This window comes from Amphibalanus amphitrite, unplaced genomic scaffold (genome assembly GCF_019059575.1).
Source record: "Amphibalanus amphitrite isolate SeventyFive unplaced genomic scaffold, NRLGWU_Aamphi_draft 000774F_arrow, whole genome shotgun sequence".
Lineage (NCBI taxonomy): Eukaryota > Metazoa > Arthropoda > Thecostraca > Balanomorpha > Balanidae > Amphibalanus > Amphibalanus amphitrite.
This window is the reverse complement of record NW_024882268.1, coordinates 321,449-344,700: the sequence shown is the minus strand read 5'-3', so window position 1 is coordinate 344,700 and position 23,252 is coordinate 321,449. Positions and strand designations below refer to the sequence as shown.

Here is a 23,252-nt window from a genome sequence, read left to right as displayed (position 1 = left end):
TTTGTTGGGTAGCCCCATCCCTTCTACCCCGTAATTGACTACTTTTGATACATCTCAGTGACGGTCGTGGCACGTGACACGTGAAAAGTCAAGGGTGTTCAAGCTGTTTTGCAAAAGTAGTGATTTTGAGAGGCTCATATCTCAGCAGCCGCTTGGGCGATTGACGTCAATTTTTGTAGGGTAGCAGCATCCCTTCTACCCAAAAAAGGATACTCTCGATGCATGTGGGTCACCCCCAGTGCACGTGCAAAATACAGCAATAAGAGGTGCCAAATTTGTTCCCATTTCAGTAACTCGGTAATTACTGGGGCGATTTCGCTGAAACTTGGCATGCAGGTAGGCACCCACCAGGCAATGCATTCCCATGTGTTGCGGTTAGGGTGCTACTGCACGTGCGCACGTGCAGGGGGCGTTTCCAGATCTCGAGAACGGCTGGGCCGATTGCGCTCAAATTTGGTACACGGTTGGGGACCAGTTAGTAGGGTGCCGTGCAAAAGTCATTTTGGACCCCGTTTGCACGTGCGCACGTGCAGAATGCCGCTTCCAGATCTCAGGAACGGCTGGGCCGATTGCGTTCAAATTTGGCACACCGCTATCGACCGGTTAGAAGGGTGCTTTGCGCAAGCCCGTTGGAAGCACCCTCTCGCCCTTCCGCACGTGCAGGGCTCACTATCTCGCTCGCTCGTTCTTCGCCCAAAAGGCGTTTTACTGGTTAATTAACCCTGGGGCCGATTTTTACGAGTATGCGAATCTGATATATGAGTGTGATTGGCAGGTACCTACAATCTATCGTGGAATGCTCCCGTCGTATGTTGTTTATCCGTGCAGCAGCGCAGTGCCCCGCCAAATTAAGCGCGAGCAGTGGAGTCTCGGGCTGTGATCCGTGTATCGAGGGTTCGCATCCCGGAAGCGCCCGGTAGTTTTTTACTAAATGTTATTGGGATGTAGATTAGCGTTTGTTTAATCATTAGGTACTTGATGGTAGTAATCCATTAGTTGGTGAAAATAGCTCTATTTCCATGTACTCAGAATTCCGTTGCACTGACGCGCCCGTTTTCAAAGAAATTTGCACCCCCCCCCCCCCCTTCGAGGGTTCAGATTGTGTATAGTGCCGTGGACAGTGGCGGGAAACAGAGTAATTACCAGTTGCCATGCAGGCATGGCAATGTATTGAGACCGTCGATTCGATCATGTTTGGTGAGTTTTGTGGCGCTCTCAGCGCACATGATGGTGCTGGTGACGGTGGCGATCTAACGTGGCAGTCTCATCGAGCTGTAACATACACGAACACGGCTAACTGGACGGACGGAGGTACAAAAACGCCACGGTGCAGATGATATCGCTGCATCATCTACCTACATCATTAAATGCATTCACGTAACATATACATATCAGACTTCGCAGCAAGCATTTGAATATAAACACGCCTATGTGTAGACTGTACTCACATGAAAACATGCAGACGCAAGACCCGCGTATGCACGTAAAGCAATCTGTGTAAGCATACTTACTGCACACATGTACAATTTCCTCTCCTGTCTGTGACTGGTATGCTATCCTAAGCATGTAACATGCGGATTATTTACGTTTATCATGCCCATTGCAATTTTGAACTAGCCCATTTGGCCTCCCATTGAGCCGCTGGGAACCTGAAAGCTCGCAAGGCTTGTCCAGCCGAGAAACGGTGCTCGGCAGACAGCTGGTGCGTATCGGAACGCTGGGCCAGGCATGGCACAGGTCAGAGGTCCGTTTCGGGCGGCACGTAGCGTCTGGGCGTGGCGCGCCCCTCCGTCTCGTAGCTCTCGAAGCTGCGGTCAGTGCCGGCCGAGGGCGTGTCGGGCAGGCTGCGCTCGGACACGGTCGGCGGGTAGCCCAGGGACGTGTTGGGCGTGTCGGTGGCGGCCGCGCGCCGCTGGTACGCCGGCGGCGGCGTGCCGGACGGCGCCGGCTGGCCCGCGCCGCCCTGCCAGCCGGGCGCCGCGCCCGTCCGCGCGGAAGTCTCCTGCGGCCGGGAGGCCAGCTGCACCACTATCTGCGCCTGGTGGTGCTTTGGCCGCGCGGGTGGCGCCGCCGCGGCCGGCGGGGCGGTGCGCGGCGCCGCGGTGGGCGGCACCGGCCGAGCCTCGGGCGGCACGTAGCCCGGCGGCTGCAGCTGCCAGTCGGCCGGCCTGCGCTCGGTGCGCGGCGTGCGCGGGCGCTCTCCGGCCGCCAGGTTCGGGTTCGAGTTGTACTGGTAGTCGTCTGGCAGCTGCACCACATCGTAGGGCTCGACGAAGTGGAACCGCGGCACCTTAGGCGTCCCGGGCCGCGACGTCTCAGAATCGACATCGCGGTCCAGCTGCTCCACCGACTTGGTGCGGATTCGGGACGGTGGTCTCTCTTCATACTCTGTCATGTTTGGGATGGATTTGGCATGCGGCACGAATGCGTCTTGTGGCTGTGGCTGGGACGACGGGTGCACGCGATCCGTTGGCCGCGCTGGCAGCACGGGCACTCTGCCGGCCTGCCGTGGGTCGGCCGTGTGTCCCGCCTGGTCTCCCGGAGTATCCCTCTGGTTGGGCGCCATCTGCGGGTGACGCGCCCCCGACTGGCCGCCAGGCGCGCCGTCCTTCAGCAGCTGCTGCTGGGCCGCGCTGGCCGCCAGCGCGCCCGTGTGCTCCAGCGTGGCGTACTGGACCGTGTCGCGGGACCGAGCCGAGCTGCGGCTGGGCTCGCGCGTGAACGGCTCGGCGGCGGCGGCGCCTCGCAGCGGCTCCAGCTCGGTGGCGCTCTGAGCCTGGCTGCTGGGCACGCGAGTGGGTGTCTCGCGCGCCTGAGCGGCGGCCTGCTGCCGGCCGGCGTCCGAGCGCCGCCGCCGGTCCTGCTGAATATCGCGCGCCAGTGACCGCGCGTCGTGCCGGGGCGCGTCCATAGCTCCGCCGCCGCTGCCGGACGCCGCCGCAGCGCCCGACAGCGTGGCGATAGACGGCGGCTTGCTCGATTTGGCAGCAAAGTGGCTGTTCTCTCGAACGTCGAAGGCGTCGTCCATAAACGACTCCTCGTACAAGTGGGTCGTTTTCCTGAAAAAAACAGCCACCGAAAAAGTTCAGTGCAATGAACAGACAAATGAGGAATGAAATCCATGTATGTACTTGTACATGGGGAGTATGGGAGCGAAACACAGCATGGCTCTGTCTCCCGTCACGCTCAAACATGTCTTCAAGTATCGCATTTGCAAAGTGGTAGCCGTAGGGTGCAGCTGCCACAGAACTTTATGAGCCCGATTGGGGTTTTGAAATCATGCCCGATTCGTAGGAAACTAAGACATGACATGTACTTCTTTATCGTTGTTATACATTTTTAAGTACGTTATCAAATGACAGATGTGATATGGGTATAAGTGAATGTAAGGCCTAAACTTTTGAATTCATTTCAAAATGGATAAAAGTGCAATAAATTACCCAATTTCTTAGGATTTCATCCCTTTTGAAATGAATTCAAAAGTTTAGGCCATACATGCACTATCACTTAATACATTTTTCAGTTCACGCACAGAGGAGTGCTAAATTCTTACTTTTTGGCACCTTGCCATAGACAACAGCATATGCCGACGATGACCAGCAAAAGAAATGCCAAGGCCGTCACCGACCAAAAGGCGATTTGCAACGGCTCCTGTGGTTCCCACCAGAACTGAAAAGAAGACAAAGCTTATGACATTGGAAGCATTGCATAAGTTTATAAGTCTTTTGACTTCGGCAACTTTTCGACAAACCAAATGATACTCAAGTTGACCTGAAAACCAATAACAAGGTTTGTCCGCAGTCAAGCCATAGCGAAATCAAAGGTCAGGGCAGATCAGAGCTTAACGTACACTGCGTGATTGTTCAAATGCAAATTAATTGAGTCATACCTACCAGTAAAACGCCTTTTGGGCGAAGAACGAGCGAGCGAGATAGTGAGCCCTGCACGTGCGGAAGGGCGAGAGGGTACTTCCAACGGGCTTGCGCAAAGCATCCTTCTAACCGGTCGCTAGCGGTGTACCAAATTTGAACGCAATCGGCCCAGCCGTTCCTGAGATCTGGAAGCGACAATCTGCACGTGCGCACGTGCAAACGGGGTCCAAACTGACTTTTGCACGGCACCCTACTAACTGGTCCCCAGCCGTGTACCAAATTTGAGCGCAATCGGCCCAGCCGTTCTCGAGATCTGGAAGCGCCCCCTGCACGTGCGCACGTGCAGTAGCACCCTAACCGCAACACATGGGAATGCATTGCCTGGTGGGTGCCTACCTGTATGCCAAGTTTCAGCGAAATCGCCCCGGTAATTACCGAGTTATTAAAATGGGAACAAATTTGACACCTCTTATTGTTGTATTTTGCACGTGCACTGGGGGTGACCCACATGCATCGAGAGTATCCTATTTTTGGTAGAAGGGATGCTGCTACCCTACAAAAATTACCGCAAGTCAATCGCCCAAGCGGCTGCTGAGATATGAGCCTCTCAAAATCACTACTTTTGCAAAACAGCTTGAACACCCTTGACTTTTCACGTGGCACGTGCCACGACGGTCACTGAGGTGTATCAAAAGTAGTCTATTACGGGGTAGAAGGGATGGGGCTACCCAACAAAAAAGACCGCAGGCCAATCGGTCCAGCGGTTGCTGAGATATACGAGTAAGCCTCTCAAAAGCGTTACAGGCCGGGCCGGGCCGGGCCGCTCATACTGAGATTTTTCCGTTATATTGAAAAGACTCGCTTCGCTCGCTGCGCTCGCTCGCTCGTAACTACATAAAAAATAATTACGGTTTTTTATCATTGGAACGGTAACTGGTCATGGAATTTTCTGCAGGGTTGGAGTAATCTTGAATTTTTAATTTTGATGATTGAACTAATCAATTTGCCGTGAACCGCAATAGTCTATGGTTCATTCCCTTCCACTCACCTCTGTGGAAGGCCGATAAGTAGGCACCAAATGTCCCACCACAGTCGGCAGATAACGACTCCAGAACGAGCACTCTGTCTGTCGGTAGTTGCTGAACATCGTGCTGTTGAACGTGTTGTTTATGCTGAGGAACCGCAGGTCGCCCTCCAGCACGGGCTGCCAGTTGATGAGGTTGAATATTTGTCTCGGAGTTGGTCGGCTGTGGGCCAGATAATTGTACGAGTACAGTTAGCAAAATATTTGTCATTTCTATGACGAAGGTGAAATAAAAGACACAATAGCCGCTTTCACGACGGGTTATCGAAGGCGAATGCACCAGAGTTTACCAGGTAACCGAATTTCTTTTACAGCAAATATCTTCACATCATAAATTTATTTCAACGTTTTAATCGAAAACAAAGTCTGATGATTTGATAAATAAGGTATATAACCAGCTATTGCAACCCAAACTGAAAACTACTCAGAATCAATTATGAATCTGATTCGATCAAATCGCACTAAATGGAACCAAATGTATAACAAATAACCGTGAAAACGGCGAACAAGACTTTAAAATAAGGAAGGGAACCTAATTGGGCACATACCATTAGCACGAGCCTTCAATACAAAAGAGGATCAGGCATCGGACCAAAAGCTCACCCGTATTTAGCAAAATTGGTGAATGTTTCGATGAATAGCTGACTCATATTGCGATCACCTTCCGTCCAGTTTCGTCTGTCAATCCGTATGTCCTCAGCAAAGAACTCTGAAATCACACCAAACAATGATACACTTCGGCAGGCTGAGCAAAGCAAATCAATCGGTACTGTTCATCGGCATCAGCAGTTTTCTGTTTTACTCTATAGAAGCAATGGCAGGATTCACCAGCATGGGCTTTCCGTTGGGTTTGGATGTGTGCTGTGCAATGTATATTATCGGGAGCGGGACACAATATAGACAAAGTAATGTCCATGTGCGTAGCTTCTCAGCTATATGGGACTGACCTGGATCCATGAAGGGTGCTCCGGTAAGAAAGTAGTACTCGAGGTCGTGCGGTACCTCCCGCCAGAGCGGAGCCTTCAGGGCCTCCACCGTGGTGTTCAGCACGTACTGGTAGGTGGTCACCTCGAGGTCCATCATCAGCTTGACCATGCTGTCCACAGGCGCTTTGTAGAGCGCGTCCGACAACATCTGTGGGAGACACGATGTGAAGCAAACATCCAGCCCAAGATTATCTATTGAGCGGCTCAACATCTGGCCATTTAAAATAATCGTAGATAGGGACTTCCCTTGCTTACATAGAAACACTGAAAGCAGAAAACAATGAAAATCTAATTAACTTGATGGAAGCCTGCACTTGCTGGTTGATTTCAAAATTTCAAAATTTCGTAGCATCGGTCGCATGCAGGATCTCAACAAGCCTGGCACATGATGGAGACAACAACAAAAATACCGTCTGGGAAATGAATGCCATCTTTTCCTCTCCCGTCCCTCCTCTGATTTAATCTTCCTTCATTTCGCTTCATCCCATTCCTTCATTTCTTTATTCTTAACCCGCAAAATGGACAGAATAGACGAGCTAAGAGGCGTTAAAATTACTCCGAAGCTAATAAAAGGGGTAGTTTCGCTGGTCAATTTTAAAAAGAATACTTACATCGATATACATTTCTCTGATCCAGGTAGTGTTGTGTCTGTCGGGCCAGTAGGTGTACATGTATCGGATGGCTTCATACACGCCCTCCGGGTTGAGCGTGTAGTTGTACTGTTTCACCCACTCCCAGATCTTCACGTCCACAAACTCCTGCGTCACCACAAAGTCCGGCGACAGGGAACGATTCTCGTCTGTGGGAGGGATGATGTCGACGTCAGACAGCAGCTCGATCGGGAGTCGGGACAGCAAGGCTGCACTCATCGGCAATAGAGAGGGGACCAGGATCTGATTCCCAGGATCCAATGACTTTTTGGGACGATAACATGAGGAGAGGATCGCAGTCACAAAAATAGTGATAATTGTACCAAATAATTATCCGCCGTATGTCCCTGTAAAAAAAAAAATAGGAACTGTAACCATGACATGAAGACTGAATAGTTAGTAAGAGCCTCTTGAAGTAAACAAGCGGATCTTCATTTTCTTACATGGTTCATGGTGAAATTAGAAAACCGTATGGCTGTGCTTCTGAAGACTGGTGTGATTGTTTGGAAGCTTACAGACAAAGAAGGCGGCCTCGTCGCGGTTGACGCCGGTGAGGAGGCGCAGTTTCTGGTTGAACTGCCGCCGGCGGAACAGCCTCTCCGGGAAGTCGGGGAGCACGCGCCAGTCGTCCTGCTGCCACTCCTCGTACCAGTCGTTGCCAGGAAACGTCGTGTTCGTCTCGATGTAAGGTGCCCATGGGAACGTTCCCACGTCCGGCTGAAACATGCGGATATTTACAGATTGAGAGCGGCGGGCGAGCGTCTTGTGTTACTCTCAATCATTGGGGTGACACTTCGCGGCATAACAAAATGCAGTGCCCCTTTCGACAGAGAAGCGAACGGAATCATGTCGTAGAAAATGGCGGATAATAAAATGGTGAGTTCGATAAAAAAGGACCAGATAGCGCTAACTGGAATGAATGTTAAATACCTTGAGCTCGACGTTCCCTATCTCGATAGCATTTCGTACCTTGAACTCGACGTTCCCGATCTCGATAGCATTTCGCGCCTTGTTGAGGCAGTTCATCAGTTTGTAGCTGGTGTCGATGTTGCAGCCGATTTTTTCACCGAAGATGCGCGATGTGTTCTGCACGCGCCATATGTCGTAGATGGCGGCCCAGTCCGCCAGCGGAGAGCCGCTCTGCGGAGATGGGGAGGGGTGGGGCAAACCGTTATCACTCGCCCAACGCCCAGCCGAGACACTTGTCCATCTTGGCCATGCGTTTACACCTGCATACGACAAGAAAGGATGCATAAATAAATAAATGCATTCCTTACATACATAGTACCTATGTATGTACATGCCTACATATTACACCACACATACATCATACATACATAGATACATACATACATACATACATACAAGCATACATACAGACATGCATATATACATGCATATACTCATGCACACATGCATTTTTATGTGCCTATATACCTACAAATAGCTTAATGTTACTCCTTTTGTTCCTTCATTTGTCCTAAAAATTTATTTTTGTGGGTAGGTAGCTGGGTGAGTAGCATACTACATAGGCATACCTTCGCTCAAGTCTCGCCCTAAATATACCGAGCGACGTAACAAACCGTCATTTTTAGACAATTTGGGAACGATTTTGACGATAAACTAGCCATGACAAATTTATGTGTTATGATGTATCTGAAGTCTCAAATGGATGTTGCGCATACATCTACATGCACAGTTGTTATAAGTCATCTCTACACCCATGGACAAGATGATTCCCTTACGAAAATAACAAAGTATTGACGATCATACCATCCCCTGGCTTCCTCGTCACCTCAATAGTTTCCAACACGTAAGCCTCTCAAATTGTTAACGCGTCGATTGTTTCTCCGCGCTGATTTGCATTCAAACGAAGCGGATTTGTCATCGTGGAAGTGCATATAAGGCGTAATTTAATCGTAATGGCATACTTCCTGTTTGGGCTTCACTGATCATCAAGACCAGGCAGCCGACACAATATTTTACGGTCCATGTGCGTAACGATTGGTGCGAAACCAAACGGCCGTATGAATTTGAGAAACTGGGCTTCAACATTATTAAGGCGGCTCAGCCCCAGCCACAGTACCGAGGCCCAGCCCCAGTACAATAAACGAGCCAGTGCCTGGGAACCGATGATTGATTTGATTTAGCGAAAGGGCGAGCAAGCGTTTTATCGATTGATCCATGGGCGTTAAATGTGTGGTTGACTTCGCCATCAAGAAATAAAATGAATGTCATAGGTATATGAGGTAAGTAGTAACAGGAACCAGGTATAGATATGTATGTCAATAGAATACTAAAATTTCATTTTACCGATACCGAACAAATTCCAATTATTGGGTATTTCAACGTGTTACGTATTCAACGCATTACATGCTCTAAATTTGGTAGAAAATTGGTATTCCTCTCGACTTGCCGCGTCGGCTCGATTTTTGTTATTTTTCCTGGTTTTGGCTGGTAGTATGGTTAGTATCGGATTCTCCATTATCCGTAACTGACCACTTGTGTCAAGGACATTGGGATCTGAATTCTGTGTGAATTCTGAAACGCACGTCGAGGACTCGGCGGTTTATTCGACCAGCACGTGACCCTTTAACCCGCGCCCGGCTGGGGGTCCTGGATTTCCACGCCCTGCTGGGGGGGTGTTTGAACACCCCCCCTTGTAACTCGGCTCCTGGGCCACGTAGCGATACGCGGAAGGCGGCGTTCGAAAGAGCGTCAAAAATAATGACGAAATCACTTCGGTCAATTTTTTGGTCAGGTCAAAGGTCAGGTCACCAGAGGTCACTGAAGGCAAAATTTCGCCGATTTCCAGGTCGAATGTCGAAAATTTCCAAGAAGCCAACGCATAACTCGAGAACCAATAGAGCTACAGCGCCGCGGAAAAGCGCATTCGATAGCCCTATTAAAGCCCTTTCTGAATAATTCTCTCAGATTTGACCTAACGTCAACGGTTTTGCCTGCAGGGGGCAAAAACTGCAAAAATAGCCGATTTTTTCGGAAACAGTTTTTCTGCAATAACTTTTGACTCAAGCCTTGTACGAGCTTACTTTTACCGGCATTGTGTTCCTCTCGTCAAGACGCATCGAATGAACTATAACTTGACCTTGAAAGGTCAACTTGAAAATTTGACCTCAGGTCAAGGTCATGACCTGACCGGAAAGAGTCATGTTGCATATCAGTCAATCCGTATCGTCGAGCTGAACACATCTAAAGCGTTTTCATCGCTCTAGCATGCCTCTATCAAAAGTTATTTGCGAAAAACTGTTAGATACCATTCGTGACCTAAGATGACCTCAGGGCATAAACAAGGGTTACGGACACCATTTTCATGTTCAGTGTGTCTAAACCACTTGTAATTCGGTGTTTGGGAGTGTTTATAATGTATTTTGTCCAAAAGAGGCGCATTTCAATTTTCTCCCATTGACTTATAATGGGGAGGTCGCAAAATTGACCTGACCTTAGGTCATCGATATCAAAATTCTGAGATATACATTTTGTACATGCTATTGCTCTTAGCAATCGCTGAAAGTTTCAAAGCGATCGGTCACTCGGTGTAGCTATGACAGACATTGAAACTTTTTATGAGGTGAGGTCACTTCAAGTGACCTGGTGACCTGACCTTGAATGACCTTGGTCTGAAATTTTCACAACATGTGTAGAATTGATGTACGATAAGGTGTACCAAAAACGGCGGCGCTCCGCGCCGCCGTTTTTGAGATATTCGCGAAAAACCACAAGGGGGGGGGGTGTTCAAACACCCCCCCCCCAGCAGGGCGCGGGTTAACCCTCGCATGTGTAGGGGGGGGGTCGGATGGACCCCCCCCCCATGGTTTTTCGCGAATAACTCGCGTAAAAAGCGGCCGATCGCGACGAAACTTTCAGTACCCTCGCATTGATCAATTTGACACCTACCCTGAAAATTTCATGACCCTGACCCAAATGACCTTTGACCTGTGACCTCTTTTCCGAGACCATGTTTGGCCGGAATCGCGATTTCGCGTATGTCGGCTCGCACTAGCCGCGTGTTTGCAAGCTTTTCGTGGTTTCAAACGTTCAAACATGTGATTTGATGTTACTCCCGTGTGTGTCAAGGTCACCTGAAGGTCAGGTCAGGTCATTGACCTTTGGTGACCTCGGGTGACCTCGGGTCACTTTTTCGAGTTTTACATGTTTCTAGGCTAGTTTTTGGAGCTGAATTCGAATTTAGCAACCATTTGAACATTTACGAAGTAGTTTTGGTGACTTCGTAACATGTTACGAAGCTGTCAGAGGCGGTTGACACGTACTACGAATACCCGTCACGACGCCTACTGGTTGACCTGACCTGACCTGACCCGACCTGGTCTAAATGCTTCAAGACATCATCTGTGATCAAAACTAACACGATATTCGTGATCAGCACCCCGAAAAACCCCTTAGCAGCCACACTTTACGACTTTCTAACAGGTCCCGATTTTCCCGACTTTGGGTCATTGACCTGACCTGGAAGGTCAACCAATGACCTAGGACCTTAAAATTGGGTATCATCGGCTTCCTCTCGTCACGGGCAACACGCTCGTTTTTTCCGCGAAGCTCTAGCTCGATCAGGGGCCAAACGGCAAGGGGGGGGTCCAACCGACCCCCCCCCTACACATTAGAAGCTGGCAAACGCCGCACACATGCGAGGGTTAATCTACCGTGCATTCGCCCGTCACCGAGTGATAACCGACAACGTCACAAGATTGGCTTATTTGAGCTGATTCATGCCTCAAGAATGTGCAAACAAAACAATCTTAGCAAGCACACGGCCGTCTTATCTGAGCTCGGATACATTACAAAGTACAAACATGAGCCATCTTGGCGCCTTTACTCAATTCGGCAGCGTGCAGACAGCGGGATTGATGCTTGTGGAGTGAAAATTGATCAGAATCAGATGCACAGGGCATCACATCGGTAGTTCAATTGGAGTGCTTATATGAATCAGTTGCTTTTAACGGTCCGAATCCACTCGGGTACCTCATTGCATGCACATGCGTAAGTGCATGGATTTAACTTCCAGAAAAAAAATATTCAGGTAGGTACATGTATTAGTATTTAGTGATTAGATCAGCCCCGAATCAGACTTGCACACGCGATTCGATAAACAAGACACCGTGTGCAGTATTGGAGTGTCTCACCTCTCCGATGACCTGGTGCACCATGTGGGCGCTACGCGGCGACACGGCCAGCAGGCCGGCGCTGGCAGCGCCCGCCCCCGGACCCATCACCGTGATCTTCTCTGGGTCACCGTTGAAGAAGATGATGTTTTCGTGCACCCACCGGAGTGCCATCACCTGGTCCAGCAGGCCGTAGTTGCCCGGTGAATACTCGTCTCCGGTGCTCAGAAAACCTGAAACACATCGTGCCTTCATAGGTAAATACATTCAGTTGAGCGACAAGACATGAGCGGGAGACATTGGGATTTAGTCGAACATGAGCACCACATAACTGAGCCGATCTTGATGGGACGGGAATGAAATTCCAAAGTGAAAGGTTATGGTAGCAACCTGGGATTGAATGGAATAATAAACGACCGTCACGTCATTCGAGGTCTTCATTACGTAAATACGAATAGATGATGCCTAAACAAGAGCACAAACGTATCTATTCTAAGCACTCACCGAGTGCGCCGAGTCGGTAGTTGAATGTGACGACGACCACCTCTCCCCAGGCGGAGAGCATGTGGGCCGGGAACAGGCTGGACGCGCCGTGTGTGAACTCCCCGCCGTGAATGTAGAACAGCACCGCGTACTTGTCACGCACGTTACTGGATATCTGCAACCGGCAAACAGTTCAGTTAGGAAACACACACGCATGCTTGTCTCAGAGCTATCTAATTGCTATGATTTGGGAAAGTTACAGACGCGTGGCGCATCAGAGACAGTGTCTATGTAGTGTCATAGGCGGCGGAACGATTTGAGACAAGGGGGGGCACCAGCTCAAGGAGCCAAACCTAGGGTACCCCCAAATCCTGTTTTCTCATCGGATTTAGGCCACTTATTTTTCGTCACAGCCCTGACACGATGATTTTTTATTTTTTCTATTTTTTTTTACTAAACGAAAATGGCAGAACACCCCCGTATGTGTGGTTAACTTTAACCCGCGCCCTGCTGGGGGGGTGTTTGAACACCCCCCCTTGTGGTTTTTCGCGAATATCTCAAAAACGGCGGCGCGGAGCGCCGCCGTTTTTGGTACACCTTATCATACATCAATTCTACACATGTTATGAAAATTTCAGACCAAGGTCATTCAAGGTCAGGTCACCAGGTCACTTGAAGTGACCTCACCTCATAAAAACTTTCAATGTCTGTCATAGCTACACCGAGTGACCGATCGCTTTGAAACTTTCAGCGATTGCTAAGAGCAATAGCATGTACAAAATGTATATCTCAGAATTTTGATATCGATGACCTAAGGTCAGGTCAATTTTGCGACCTCCCCATTATAAGTCAATGGGAGAAAATTGAAATGCGTCTCTTTTGGATGAAAGACATTATAAACACTTCCAAACACCGAATTACAAGTGGTTTAGACACACTGAACTTGAAAATGGTGTCCGTGACCCTTGTTTATGCCCTGAGGTCATCTTAGGTCACGAATGGTATCTAACAGTTTTTCGCAAATAACTTTTGATAGAGGCATGCTAGAGCGATGAAAACGCCTTAGATGTGTTCAGCTCGACGATACGGATCGACTGATATGCAACATGACCCTTTCCGGTCAGGTCATGACCTTGACCTGAGGTCAAATTTTCAAGTTGACCTTTCAAGGTCAAGTCATAGTTCATTCGATGCGTCTTGACGAGAGGAACACGATGCCGGTAAAAGTAAGCTCGTACAAGGCTTGGGTCAAAAGTTATTGCAGAAAAACTGTTTTCGAAAAAATCGGCTATTTTTGCAGTTTTTGCCCCCTGCAGGCAAAACCGTTGACGTTAGGTCAAATCTGAGAGAATTGCTCAGAAAGGGCGTTAATAGGGCTATCGAATGCGCTTTTCCGCAGCGCTGTAGCTCTATTGGTTCCCGAGTTATGCGTTGGCTTCTTGGAAAATTTCGACATTCGACCTGGAAATCGGCGAAATTTTGCCTTCAATGACCTCTGGTGACCTGACCTTTGACCTGACCAAAAAATTGACCGAAGTGATTTCGTCATTATTTTTTACGCTCTTTCGAACGCCGCCTTCCGCGTATCGCTACGTGGCCCAGGAGCCGAGTTACAAGGGGGGGTGTTCAAACACCCCCCCCCCCCCCAGCAGGGCGTGGAAATCCAGGACCCCCAGCAGGGCGCGGGTTAAGCTGATCCTCAAGTACCTATGTGTTTGTCTCTTCCTTATTCTCCTTTGATAAATTCCATTAACCGTTGATGCAACCCCCCTAAAGTTTTTCGCAAATAACGTAAAAACGGAGGAACATTTTCGCACCTTTCCTGAAAATTTAAAGTCCCAGTCTTTTCAGGTCAGGTCACCAGGTCACAAAAACCGGTACAAGGTCAGGGGAAAATTGGACTAGCTTAGCGGCAACTGAATTCCAAAAATCACTAAAATTGGTAACAAAGTATACCATTCGATGCGCTCTGACGTCCTGAGTTCACTGGTGCTTTTATTTTTGCTCTATCTTTGCTAGGTAAAAAGTTATAAGCGAAAAACTTTTAACATGTTTAAGCAAAATTTTTGCATTCATACCCACAAAACCCCCTAAATATTGACTTAGAGTCACCAAACTTTCCCAGGGGGCGAGATCTCCCATGGACCCACCTACCCTGTAAATTTGTCGTTTCTAAGTGCCATAAGAGCCAATCGCGAGGGGGGTCGTACCAACCCTCCCCCCTCGCCGTCCGTGTTATGGAAAAGGCCCTCGCCTGGCGAGGGTTAATCCTACATGTATCAAATTACCAAGAAGCCATTGCAGTACTAATCAGTGGCGAATCCCAGGGGGGAGGTCACATGGGTCATGACTTTGGGCCTGGGGTCACCACATGCCTGCCAGGAGCACCACAGGCCTGACAGCCGACAGGGGCACCACAGGACCGCCAGGGGTACCACAGGCCTAGCAGGGGCACCACGGGCCTGTCAGTGGCACCACAGGCCTGTCAGGAGCACCATCGGCCTAGCAAAAGCACTACAGGTCTTCCAGGGGCACCACAGACCTGCCAGGGGCACCAGAGGCCTGCCAGGGGTACTATCGGCTTCGCAGGGGAACCACCAGCCTCGCAAGGGCACCATGAGCCTGTCAAGGGCACCACAAGCCTGTCGTTGGCACTTCAGGATTGTCAGGGGCACCACAAACCTGTCAAGGGCACCTGCGTTCTAACAGGGGCATCACAGGCTCGCCAGGGGCACCACAGACCTGCCAAGGCCCAGGGACACCACAGGCCTAGCAAGGACACCACAGGCCTGTCAGGGGCACCACGGGCCTGTCAGGGCCCATGGGCACCTAAGTCATGTGCAGGGCCCACCGTGGGCTTGTCAGGGGGCAGGGTAGGTAGGTACCACAATCTTTCCAGGGGCACCAGCGGCCTAGCAGGGGCACCAGTCATCACACGACTAACCAAAAATAAAGAAAATAGAAAACTGAAAATAGGGCACCACCAAAATTAAGTGGCCGAAATCCGTTGAGGTTTTCATTTTGGGTATAGGTAGGGGCACCACTTCGATTCATGACCCTTCCCTTGGAGTTTTCCCGAATCCGCTCCTGGTACTAATACATCAAATTTAAGGGGGGCACCTTGCTATTGGTGCCCCCCTTGCAGAATTCAAGGGGGGGCACGGTGCCCCGGTGCCCCCCCCCCCGTTCCGCCGCCTATGTGTAGTGTCCTTAAAAGAGGAGTACTAATGACTGAAATCATACGAGTGTGACATGAAATGAGCACGGATGAAATGCCTCATACCTAACTTCTGCTGGTTTACTCTCACTCTCCAAATTAAGACTTTGGGTGATTCCTGTTTAGTGTTCAATGCCATAACCCATAACTGTCAACAAAAATCAAACAACTTTATCAGAAACGACATATTCCCGACTCATGAAGACTACCGATGTTGGGTATATTTAGTTGGGTATATTTAGTTGGCTTTTTAGCTTGAAAAACGATCGAGATCAACGTCGCAACGATGTAACTAGCACTCTTTGCGAAACATATGTATACGAACTAAGCGATAGGGCAATTGCCACTTCTGATAGGCGCCAGTTATCGTTACTGTTAAGCAGCCCAGTCAAACCAGACTTGCCACAAATCGATGTGCATGATACGCTTCAACGTCGCGTTCAAGGTGCTTCAAGCCCTTTCTGTCAAGTGCGGTCTAAATGTCTCTGATGTTAATATTAACAGCATCACCGCCCCCAACAAGCTAGATGAATTGGAACAATTTGTAAACATCAATTATATTCACGTCTTATGTGCAAACGAAACAAAGTTAGACTCAACGGTAAGCTCGTCATTATATACCATGAAAGCATTTAGTCCACCATTTACCAGGCACAGGACTCGCTGAGGAGGAGGCGTGGCGATTTTTGCTAGAACTAACATATCGTGCACTAGGCTACCGGAACTAGAGTGGGATGATCTTGAGAGCGTGTGGGTGAAAATTAGAACTAAAAAAGAACAGTGATTATATGCTGTGTATATTTTCCCCCAAATCAAGCAAGCACTGATTTCAGATTATTTCTAGATAAACTTTCAGATAGTGCCCTCGAAGCTCAAAAACACCATCCTTCGATTATTTTGATCATGGGAGATTTCAATTTGGGAAATATATATCTAAGGCCAGAGTATAAAAACCACAGCGGCGGCGTAACACATTTTGACTTGACTTGGTCGAGACGAGTGCGACTAAACTACTATGGACGTCAAACCCCTTGAGACCCCACTTTTTTGCGATAATTTTTAAATGCGTCAACTCTCGTTGACAATATTCTGGCAATGTTTGTTTCAGAACCTGCCGAAACTTTTATTACTAAGGTATTTTGACGCCAAACGATTATGAAAGGTACTTCTCATTCACTCGTAATGTTAAATTTCACGGAACGAATCTGCTGTTTGGGTAGAGGCTACGCGCTCACGGGGCGGAGCCACGTAATGACGTCAGCGCTAAGCTCCGCCCTACCCCTCCGGCGCTCCTCGCCCGGCGACCGGTCACTCGCGTCTCTCGCTCCATTCAGGCTTGATGGTGGGCGGTAGCTGGTAGCGGTAGCGGGCGCTGGTAGATGGCATTTAGAGCAGATGGCGCTTGTGGCGGTGCTCGAGTGTGGCCGAGCGCACGCCTCTGCCCGGGCCTGAATTGACCTTAGCATTACGAGTGAATGAGAAGTACCTTCCATAATCGTTTGGCGTCAAAACACCTTAGTAATAAAAGTTTCGGCAGGTTCTGAAACATACATTGCCAGAATATTGTCAACGAAAGTTGACGCATTTAAAAATTATCGCAAAAAAGTGGGGCCTCAAGGGGTTTGACGTTCATAGTAGACGACCGCCCCTAGGCTGCTGATATACAAGGACAGAAACGAAATAATAAAATATAATTATTATGTTGACTATTTATGCTTTAAAGGTAGTGTGCCACCTTTGAAAGATTTCCCATTTTATTTTTCCTAGGATAAGAAGCTTCTGTTTTTACCTAATATCGCAAAAAAAGTCAAAAATGGGCCTGGAATAGTGCCTTTTTCGCCTAAAAGTTTATCGGTTTTTCGATATGCATAACAACTGTAGTGGGCTGACCTGCAAACAGGCGTCGGCTTGGCGTCGGCAACAATCGCGAATGCGGCGCACATGTGACAATAAGCAAAAGTCATTATAGAGTTACGACGTACGGGAATGAGTTATCAGCTGTCTAATCGTAGACAACACAATGTCGAGCCTTAAACTATAAGCCTGTATTGGTATTGTTTCTTTTATTTGGCAGTCGAACATTATTTATGGTTTGAAATATGATTTTATGTAAAATAATTGATATGAAAAAGCCGTCTCTTAAGTTATGACCCCATTTCACCACACGCAAGTGGCAGAAATGACAATGATCAGCTGACGCATTTTTCTTGGCCGAAGTCAGAGCGCGCGGCCCGACGCACCACCACCGCACCACAAAGTATGAGCAGAAGCCGTGCCCAAAGCCAGGGCCCCGGTAACGTGAGGTAGCCCGGAGTCGGGGCAGCGTGCGCTGACCCAAGCCGGGGCCGCAGCTTTGGGCGCGGTCTACCGCATCCCCGCGGGCAGCCCCGGGCTATCACATGACACCGGGAGGACGCGCGGCCCCGGCTTGGGTCAGCGCACGCTGCCCCGACTCCGCTACCTCACGTTACCGGGGCCCTGGCTTTGGGCGCGGTCTACCGCACCACCTAACAGGCGTGTTCGAAACCGCAGGAGATGATGATGAACGGGTTTATCGAAACTTGATTGGATGAGCATATCGGTAATAGCGATTTCAGTGTGTGCATTTATTGTTCATAGTGGTGTGAAATGTGGTTGGGGTACGACCGACAACCCGTCGGGGCGAATTTCGTACTGGGGTACTCAAAATTTGAAGAATTTAAGACGTTTCCATGAGTTTTGAAGGTATGGATACCTAAGTTCTAAAAATCCGGTTCTCCTTATCTGGGCCATTAACTCCATACGGTCCAGGAAAGCTGGCACACTACCTTTAACCAGTACCTACTGATTACAATGTGTTGTTTTCTGTGGGAACAGGCAACGGACCCTTTAAAGAGCTAGTTGGCAACATCCCTTGCATTGGCCCTCAGCTAAGAGCCGAGTGTCTAATTAATAGGTATCTCTAACACAGATAACAGTAGTACTACTGTTACCTGTACTACTGTTATCTGTGTCTCTAAGTAACGGGTATGCGTTTACGGCGGCCGGCCGGCGACGTTCGCTGCACTCACACTCGGCGTGTAGACGTTCAGGTACAGGCAGTCCTCGGCCACCTGGCGAATGCCGTGCTGCACGCCCACGTAGCGGGCCGGCTGGGGGCACGCCGGTCCGAAGTCGAGCGCCGGCAGCGTCTGCCAGCCGGGGTGGGCGCGCGGCGGCTGGCGGAGACCGAGAGGGGCGGACGGTCAGCGGGCGCCGCACGGCACGGCACGCGCAGCCGCAGCGGCACGGGAGCGGGAGTCGGAGTCAAAGCGGAAGTGAGTCAGAGTCCAGACAAAACAGTCAACATGGGGACACGACGCGCGTGAGCCTGAAAGTAGGTGCCCAGTGCGGGGTGGTCCGCCCTGCACTGCGAGCGTTTTCACTCAGTGTACGTAAAAGTAAACATTGAAAATCAAAATTATCTGCGGGTCACAGGCATCAACTGCTCACTGATCCAGTCTACAGACTACAGAGACAACATAAAGTAGACATAATGTAGACACAGCCATCCAGCAGCCTAATATTCGACCTCCCCTCCCCCTCTGCCGGCAGATGACAGTGGCCGCGCCTCAGTTTCTGGTTTCCCGAGGCCAGTTGGACGTGAACAAATCATGTAAGTAGGGGAGAGCGGGGCTAGCCGAGCCGCTTTTTGCTTCAAACTTCATAACTTGGAAATGATAATGCCTTTCATTTCTTGCTAAAAATCACCGGAGAGCTCCGCCTTCTTTGGTCGTTCAAGGGAACTTACGTTGAATTAGGTAATTGACAGTCCCTCCACACAGTTTTGGATTAGTTCAGCCAGCTTCTTGATGTCCTAACTTGCCACGAGGCGAGGAATATCTCCCATTCCAACTTACCATAAGTGACATAAAGTAAAGCCCCGCTATCCCTTCAAAGCCACGGTCATAGGTCATAGGTCAAAGGCACGGTCATAGATGCATAACAGTGCACTATATGTGCTGTTATGCATTACACAGTCGTGGGTATCCTACATATGGATTCTTTGATATGCTGGCTCACTCAGCGGTCTTACCTATTGGATTCCCGTCCATTTGGTATATTGGTCATAATGAACGTAAAAAAGTCAGAAATTCGTTCTGAGATATTCGCCGACTAAAAAAAACACAGATATTTACTTGCCTAAGTATCTCAGCTGGGATATCCCTTAGCCATTGAGCCGATCAGCGGTAAAAGCCTGGTTCTACTACGCTCTACACCTACGAGTAGGCCTTATCTTCCTTAAAGGTCAGCCCGAAGCGGGGCGATAGCGCGGCCGTTACGATATCGGTCACCAGTGCGAGGATCCTACAACGGCTCACCAGCGCGCGGCGGTATCCACTTTTCTGCCTAACACGACCCGATCATATTTAGAGCAAGAAATGCGGTGCTGTCGTAGCGTCTGCCGTCTTTCAACATGCCGTAGTGCCAATCTGCAGCATGATCACTGATCAGGTTGGGCTGTTCAGATAAAGGAGTCGTATGAAAAGTATAAACATTAAACAGTACCTAAACAGTTTTACGCACTGACACTGAAACTGGAGGGGATAGAAAGAGGGAGGGAGGGAGGACATGGCAGGTGTCCGACCGACCCCTATCAATATCGGCTGCGCACTATCGTCCGTGCAGGGCAGATATACGGCCTTGGGGCAGATAGCCGGGACTGCGATAACGATAAACCGCGAGTGTATATGCATAGTTACATGTATGTGGGACATCTGTAGGTAGCATTAGACAGACAACACACTTGATTAAACTGCCAAAGTGAAAACGCATTTTCAAGGAAAGGTTAAACAGCAGAACTAAAAAACAACAAAGCCCCCGAAAATCATCCACGCATGCCTAAAAATGAATTGATCGTGCGTTCACCCCGGTTGAAGGGAGAGCCATAATACCGAAGCCTTTTCACCATAAATGGATGCATGCCGAACACTCATCAAACCGTTTCAAAACGGGTAGGGAAAAGAACAAGACGGCATTATTCAAATAAAATATGCGTAGCATGCCTCTGGTCCGATGCGGTTCATATTAAAATGATTGGTCTGGGGAAACAAAGGGACGCTTACGGCTCGCCATGAGACAGCGTGAGGCCGACATCACATACAGGGGGCCATGGAGAAGTCCGCGACGTGCAGACACTTCAGTGCAAGCGGGTTAACATGGACCACCTGAGGCGCCGCAGCAACGGCCACAGGGTGCCGGGGCTCACTGGAAGCCGGAAGGTCAGAGTCAGGGACCCTCCAGAGATCACCAGTTAAAGGGACCCTCCCACCTTAACATTAGATTTGAGTTGAGATAGCCAAAATGGGGTCCCTGGCTCACAATTACCGGTTTCGGCACTCACAACATCGAGAAATGCCTTAAATCAGAAATATTGAATTTCAAAATTGCAGCATTTTGATTCAGAGGGGCTAATGCTTAGGAATACCCCTCTGAATGTGTGACGTCAGCGCAGATATCTAACGATTTTTAAATGTTTGACTAAAACGTTTTGTAGCACGCGGTGGTATATGCTATTTGCGCGCAACATCTGCCGCAAACGCCGCACTTCTAAAATAAAGTCGCTAGAAACAGCGGAGATCCCAAAAAAGTAAACAAAAGTAAAAGTCTAATATCTTGAAAACCGGTGAATATTTTTCAGTGAAATTTGGTAGATATTCGTTTTCGCTCTTTCTGAACCGAGCGACATCACTTTCATGCCAATTCATAAACTTTTTTGAAGGTGGGAGGGTCCCTTTAATGACCTAATATTACATAATAGTAATACCGATGACTGAATGCCGGCGCATGGTTGCAGGCGAGATGAATACGAGGCAGCCGACCTCTGAGACACGCGTGGGTCGCAAGGTTAGGTTAAGCGGCTGATGGATCGCGAGTCATGTTTATGCAAATTAACGTTTTCATTAAGCATAAAAATAATATATCATTCAACAAAAGCCCTTTGGGTCAAAAGGGTTGGCCGTTAACGTTTTGTGACCAACCCGCTCACTATCAGATAGATACCTATCAGTCTTCTCTCCCAACGCCCAGTCATATTGCGCTCATGATTCACGGGTGACGTCACCTCTGACAAAGAACGTTCTATGCTATTCAGATAGGTGCGCTGATGACGTCACCCATGACAACGGCATGCCGGATGCCCTTGTTCGACGCCGTTTTATTCGAAACAAAGCGATATTTCATGATTAAAATACTAGCTGAATCGGTGCATCCAGTCGACCCCATGGCCGTCCTCGGCCTCGCCATCTCATTTGAATGTCAATTCAGGGTTCCCCGCTTCTGCGCACGGTCACGGGGTTTGACACACGGTAAATACTAGCGCTCAACAGCACACTACAGCGGCCAGCCGGTCGGTCTTCTCACCTTGAATCGGCCCTCGTCCACGGGCGGCTGGGCGTACGGGATGCCGAGGAAGGTGGTCACGTTCATCTTGTACTTTTGCAGCTCCAGCTGCAGGTTGGCCGGCCACAGCTCCTCGGGCAGCCGCGGCTTGTCGTACAGCTGCACCACGAACCCGGTCACGGGACCCAGCAGCGTGCGCACCTCCTTGTACGGGTTCAGGAAGGCGGCCTCGGGCCGGCGCTGGCCCTGCAGGTCGTCCCGCCACCCGCCCAGGATGCCCACGCCCTCCACTTCACGGTCGACGCCGTCGTACCCCACCACACCGCCGCTGAAGCGGTTGCGGTAGGTGCTGCCGCCGCGGTACGGGTTGCGGTCAGAGCCGCCGAACCGCTTGTGCTCGGGGTCATACTGGGGTCCCACCTGGCCGTCTGTGTTGGCGCCGTCGCGCGCCTCGCCGAAGCGATTCGTCGACTGTTGTAATCGATTTTGCGTGGCCGACTGTCCCGTATCCCAGGGAGTGTCGACCCCGGGCGGGTCTGGCCGCGGTGCCGTCTCGTACCGTTGCTGGCCAGCCGCACAGCCCGCGCACACGCACAACACCAGCACAACACCGTGTAGGCACGCGGCCCCCCAGCGACGCGACGCCATCTTGGCGCCGGATCGGCGCAGCCCCGCCCGGTCAGCACGCGACGTCTGTCTGACGCAGCACTGTGCACCGCGCGGCGCCCGCTTCCGCAGCTAGTTTGCTACCTGTCCGCGGGGCGGCGCCAGCAGCGCGGGAACTGCCCACCTGCAGCGACCTTCGGTCGGACGCCGCGACCGTTGGCCCCGCCGGCCCCGCGCTCCTGATGGAGGACTGAGCGCCGGCTGGGAACGGTAGACATATAGACCGCCGTCTGGTTGATACAGCCCTGCCCTGTATGTATACAGCCCTCATTGCTCCCCCCTGGGGGAGCAATGAGTACCTATTTTGGGCAAATGCCACTTCGCATCGCCCGAAATCGATGAGAATCTGTCGTTTTTTTAAAGCAAAAACACAACTCAGCGACTTTTATTGAAAAGAGTTTGCTTTAATCCGCGCCCCGTTGGGGTCTGCCGAGCAGTTGGGGATGGGGGCAATTTGCCCCCACCCCTAAGATCTCGAGAACCAGAACCACGCAAGATAGCGACAAGTAGCAAACAATGTTGGATAGCCCCAACAGGGAACTACCTAGTACCTTGTGACCCAACTTCATTGACTTAGGTCAAACCGATGACGTCACAGGTCAGGTCAAATGTCGAATTTTCACCATTTACAGACATTTCAAGAAATGCATTGTAAAATCGAGTAAAATGCATTTCATTGAAAATCATCGATGGGGTATTGTTCGTCAAACACATATTTTGCTATTTGAGGTCACTGATAGGTACCAGATCAGGTCACAGAGATCAGGTCACTGACTCCTGAGTTATCCTTCGACCT

The 23,252-nt window shown here is 49.9% G+C and overlaps 2 protein-coding genes across 2 annotated transcripts in view; one reads left to right on the top strand and one right to left on the bottom strand.

The window, feature by feature from the left end:
* Positions 1–1,139: 1,139 nt before the first annotated feature.
* On the bottom strand, positions 1,140–22,524 carry LOC122365947. The gene is made up of 12 exons (XM_043337625.1): positions 21,812–22,524; positions 18,481–18,627; positions 12,235–12,388; positions 11,752–11,963; positions 7,562–7,732; positions 7,108–7,309; positions 6,554–6,741; positions 5,904–6,090; positions 5,560–5,665; positions 4,921–5,119; positions 3,554–3,669; positions 1,140–3,059 (listed from the first exon to the last, which is right to left on the bottom strand). Exons 1-12 carry the CDS (start codon positions 22,436–22,438, stop codon positions 1,739–1,741), a joined length of 3,630 nt encoding a protein of 1,209 aa, XP_043193560.1. The 5' UTR covers positions 22,439–22,524; the 3' UTR covers positions 1,140–1,738.
* LOC122365948 (protein transport protein SEC31-like) overlaps positions 19,008–23,252 on the top strand; it is a 36,711-nt gene continuing 32,466 nt past the window's right edge. The window contains exon 1 of the mRNA XM_043337626.1: positions 19,008–19,064. The gene's annotated coding sequence lies outside the window, so the exon portion shown is untranslated. The remainder of the gene's footprint in view (positions 19,065–23,252) is intronic.

Coding starts and splice junctions, on each gene's coding strand:
- LOC122365947 (XM_043337625.1), bottom strand. CDS start 22,438: ATGGCGTCGCGTCGCTGGGGGGCCGCGTGCCTACACGGTGTTGTGCTG. Junction 7,733..11,751: donor TGCACCAGGTCATCGGAGAG/GTGAGACACTCC, acceptor CCATCTCCGCAG/AGCGGCTCTCCGCTGGCGGA. Junction 6,091..6,553: donor TCAGAGAAATGTATATCGAT/GTAAGTATTCTT, acceptor TGTCTCCCACAG/ATGTTGTCGGACGCGCTCTA.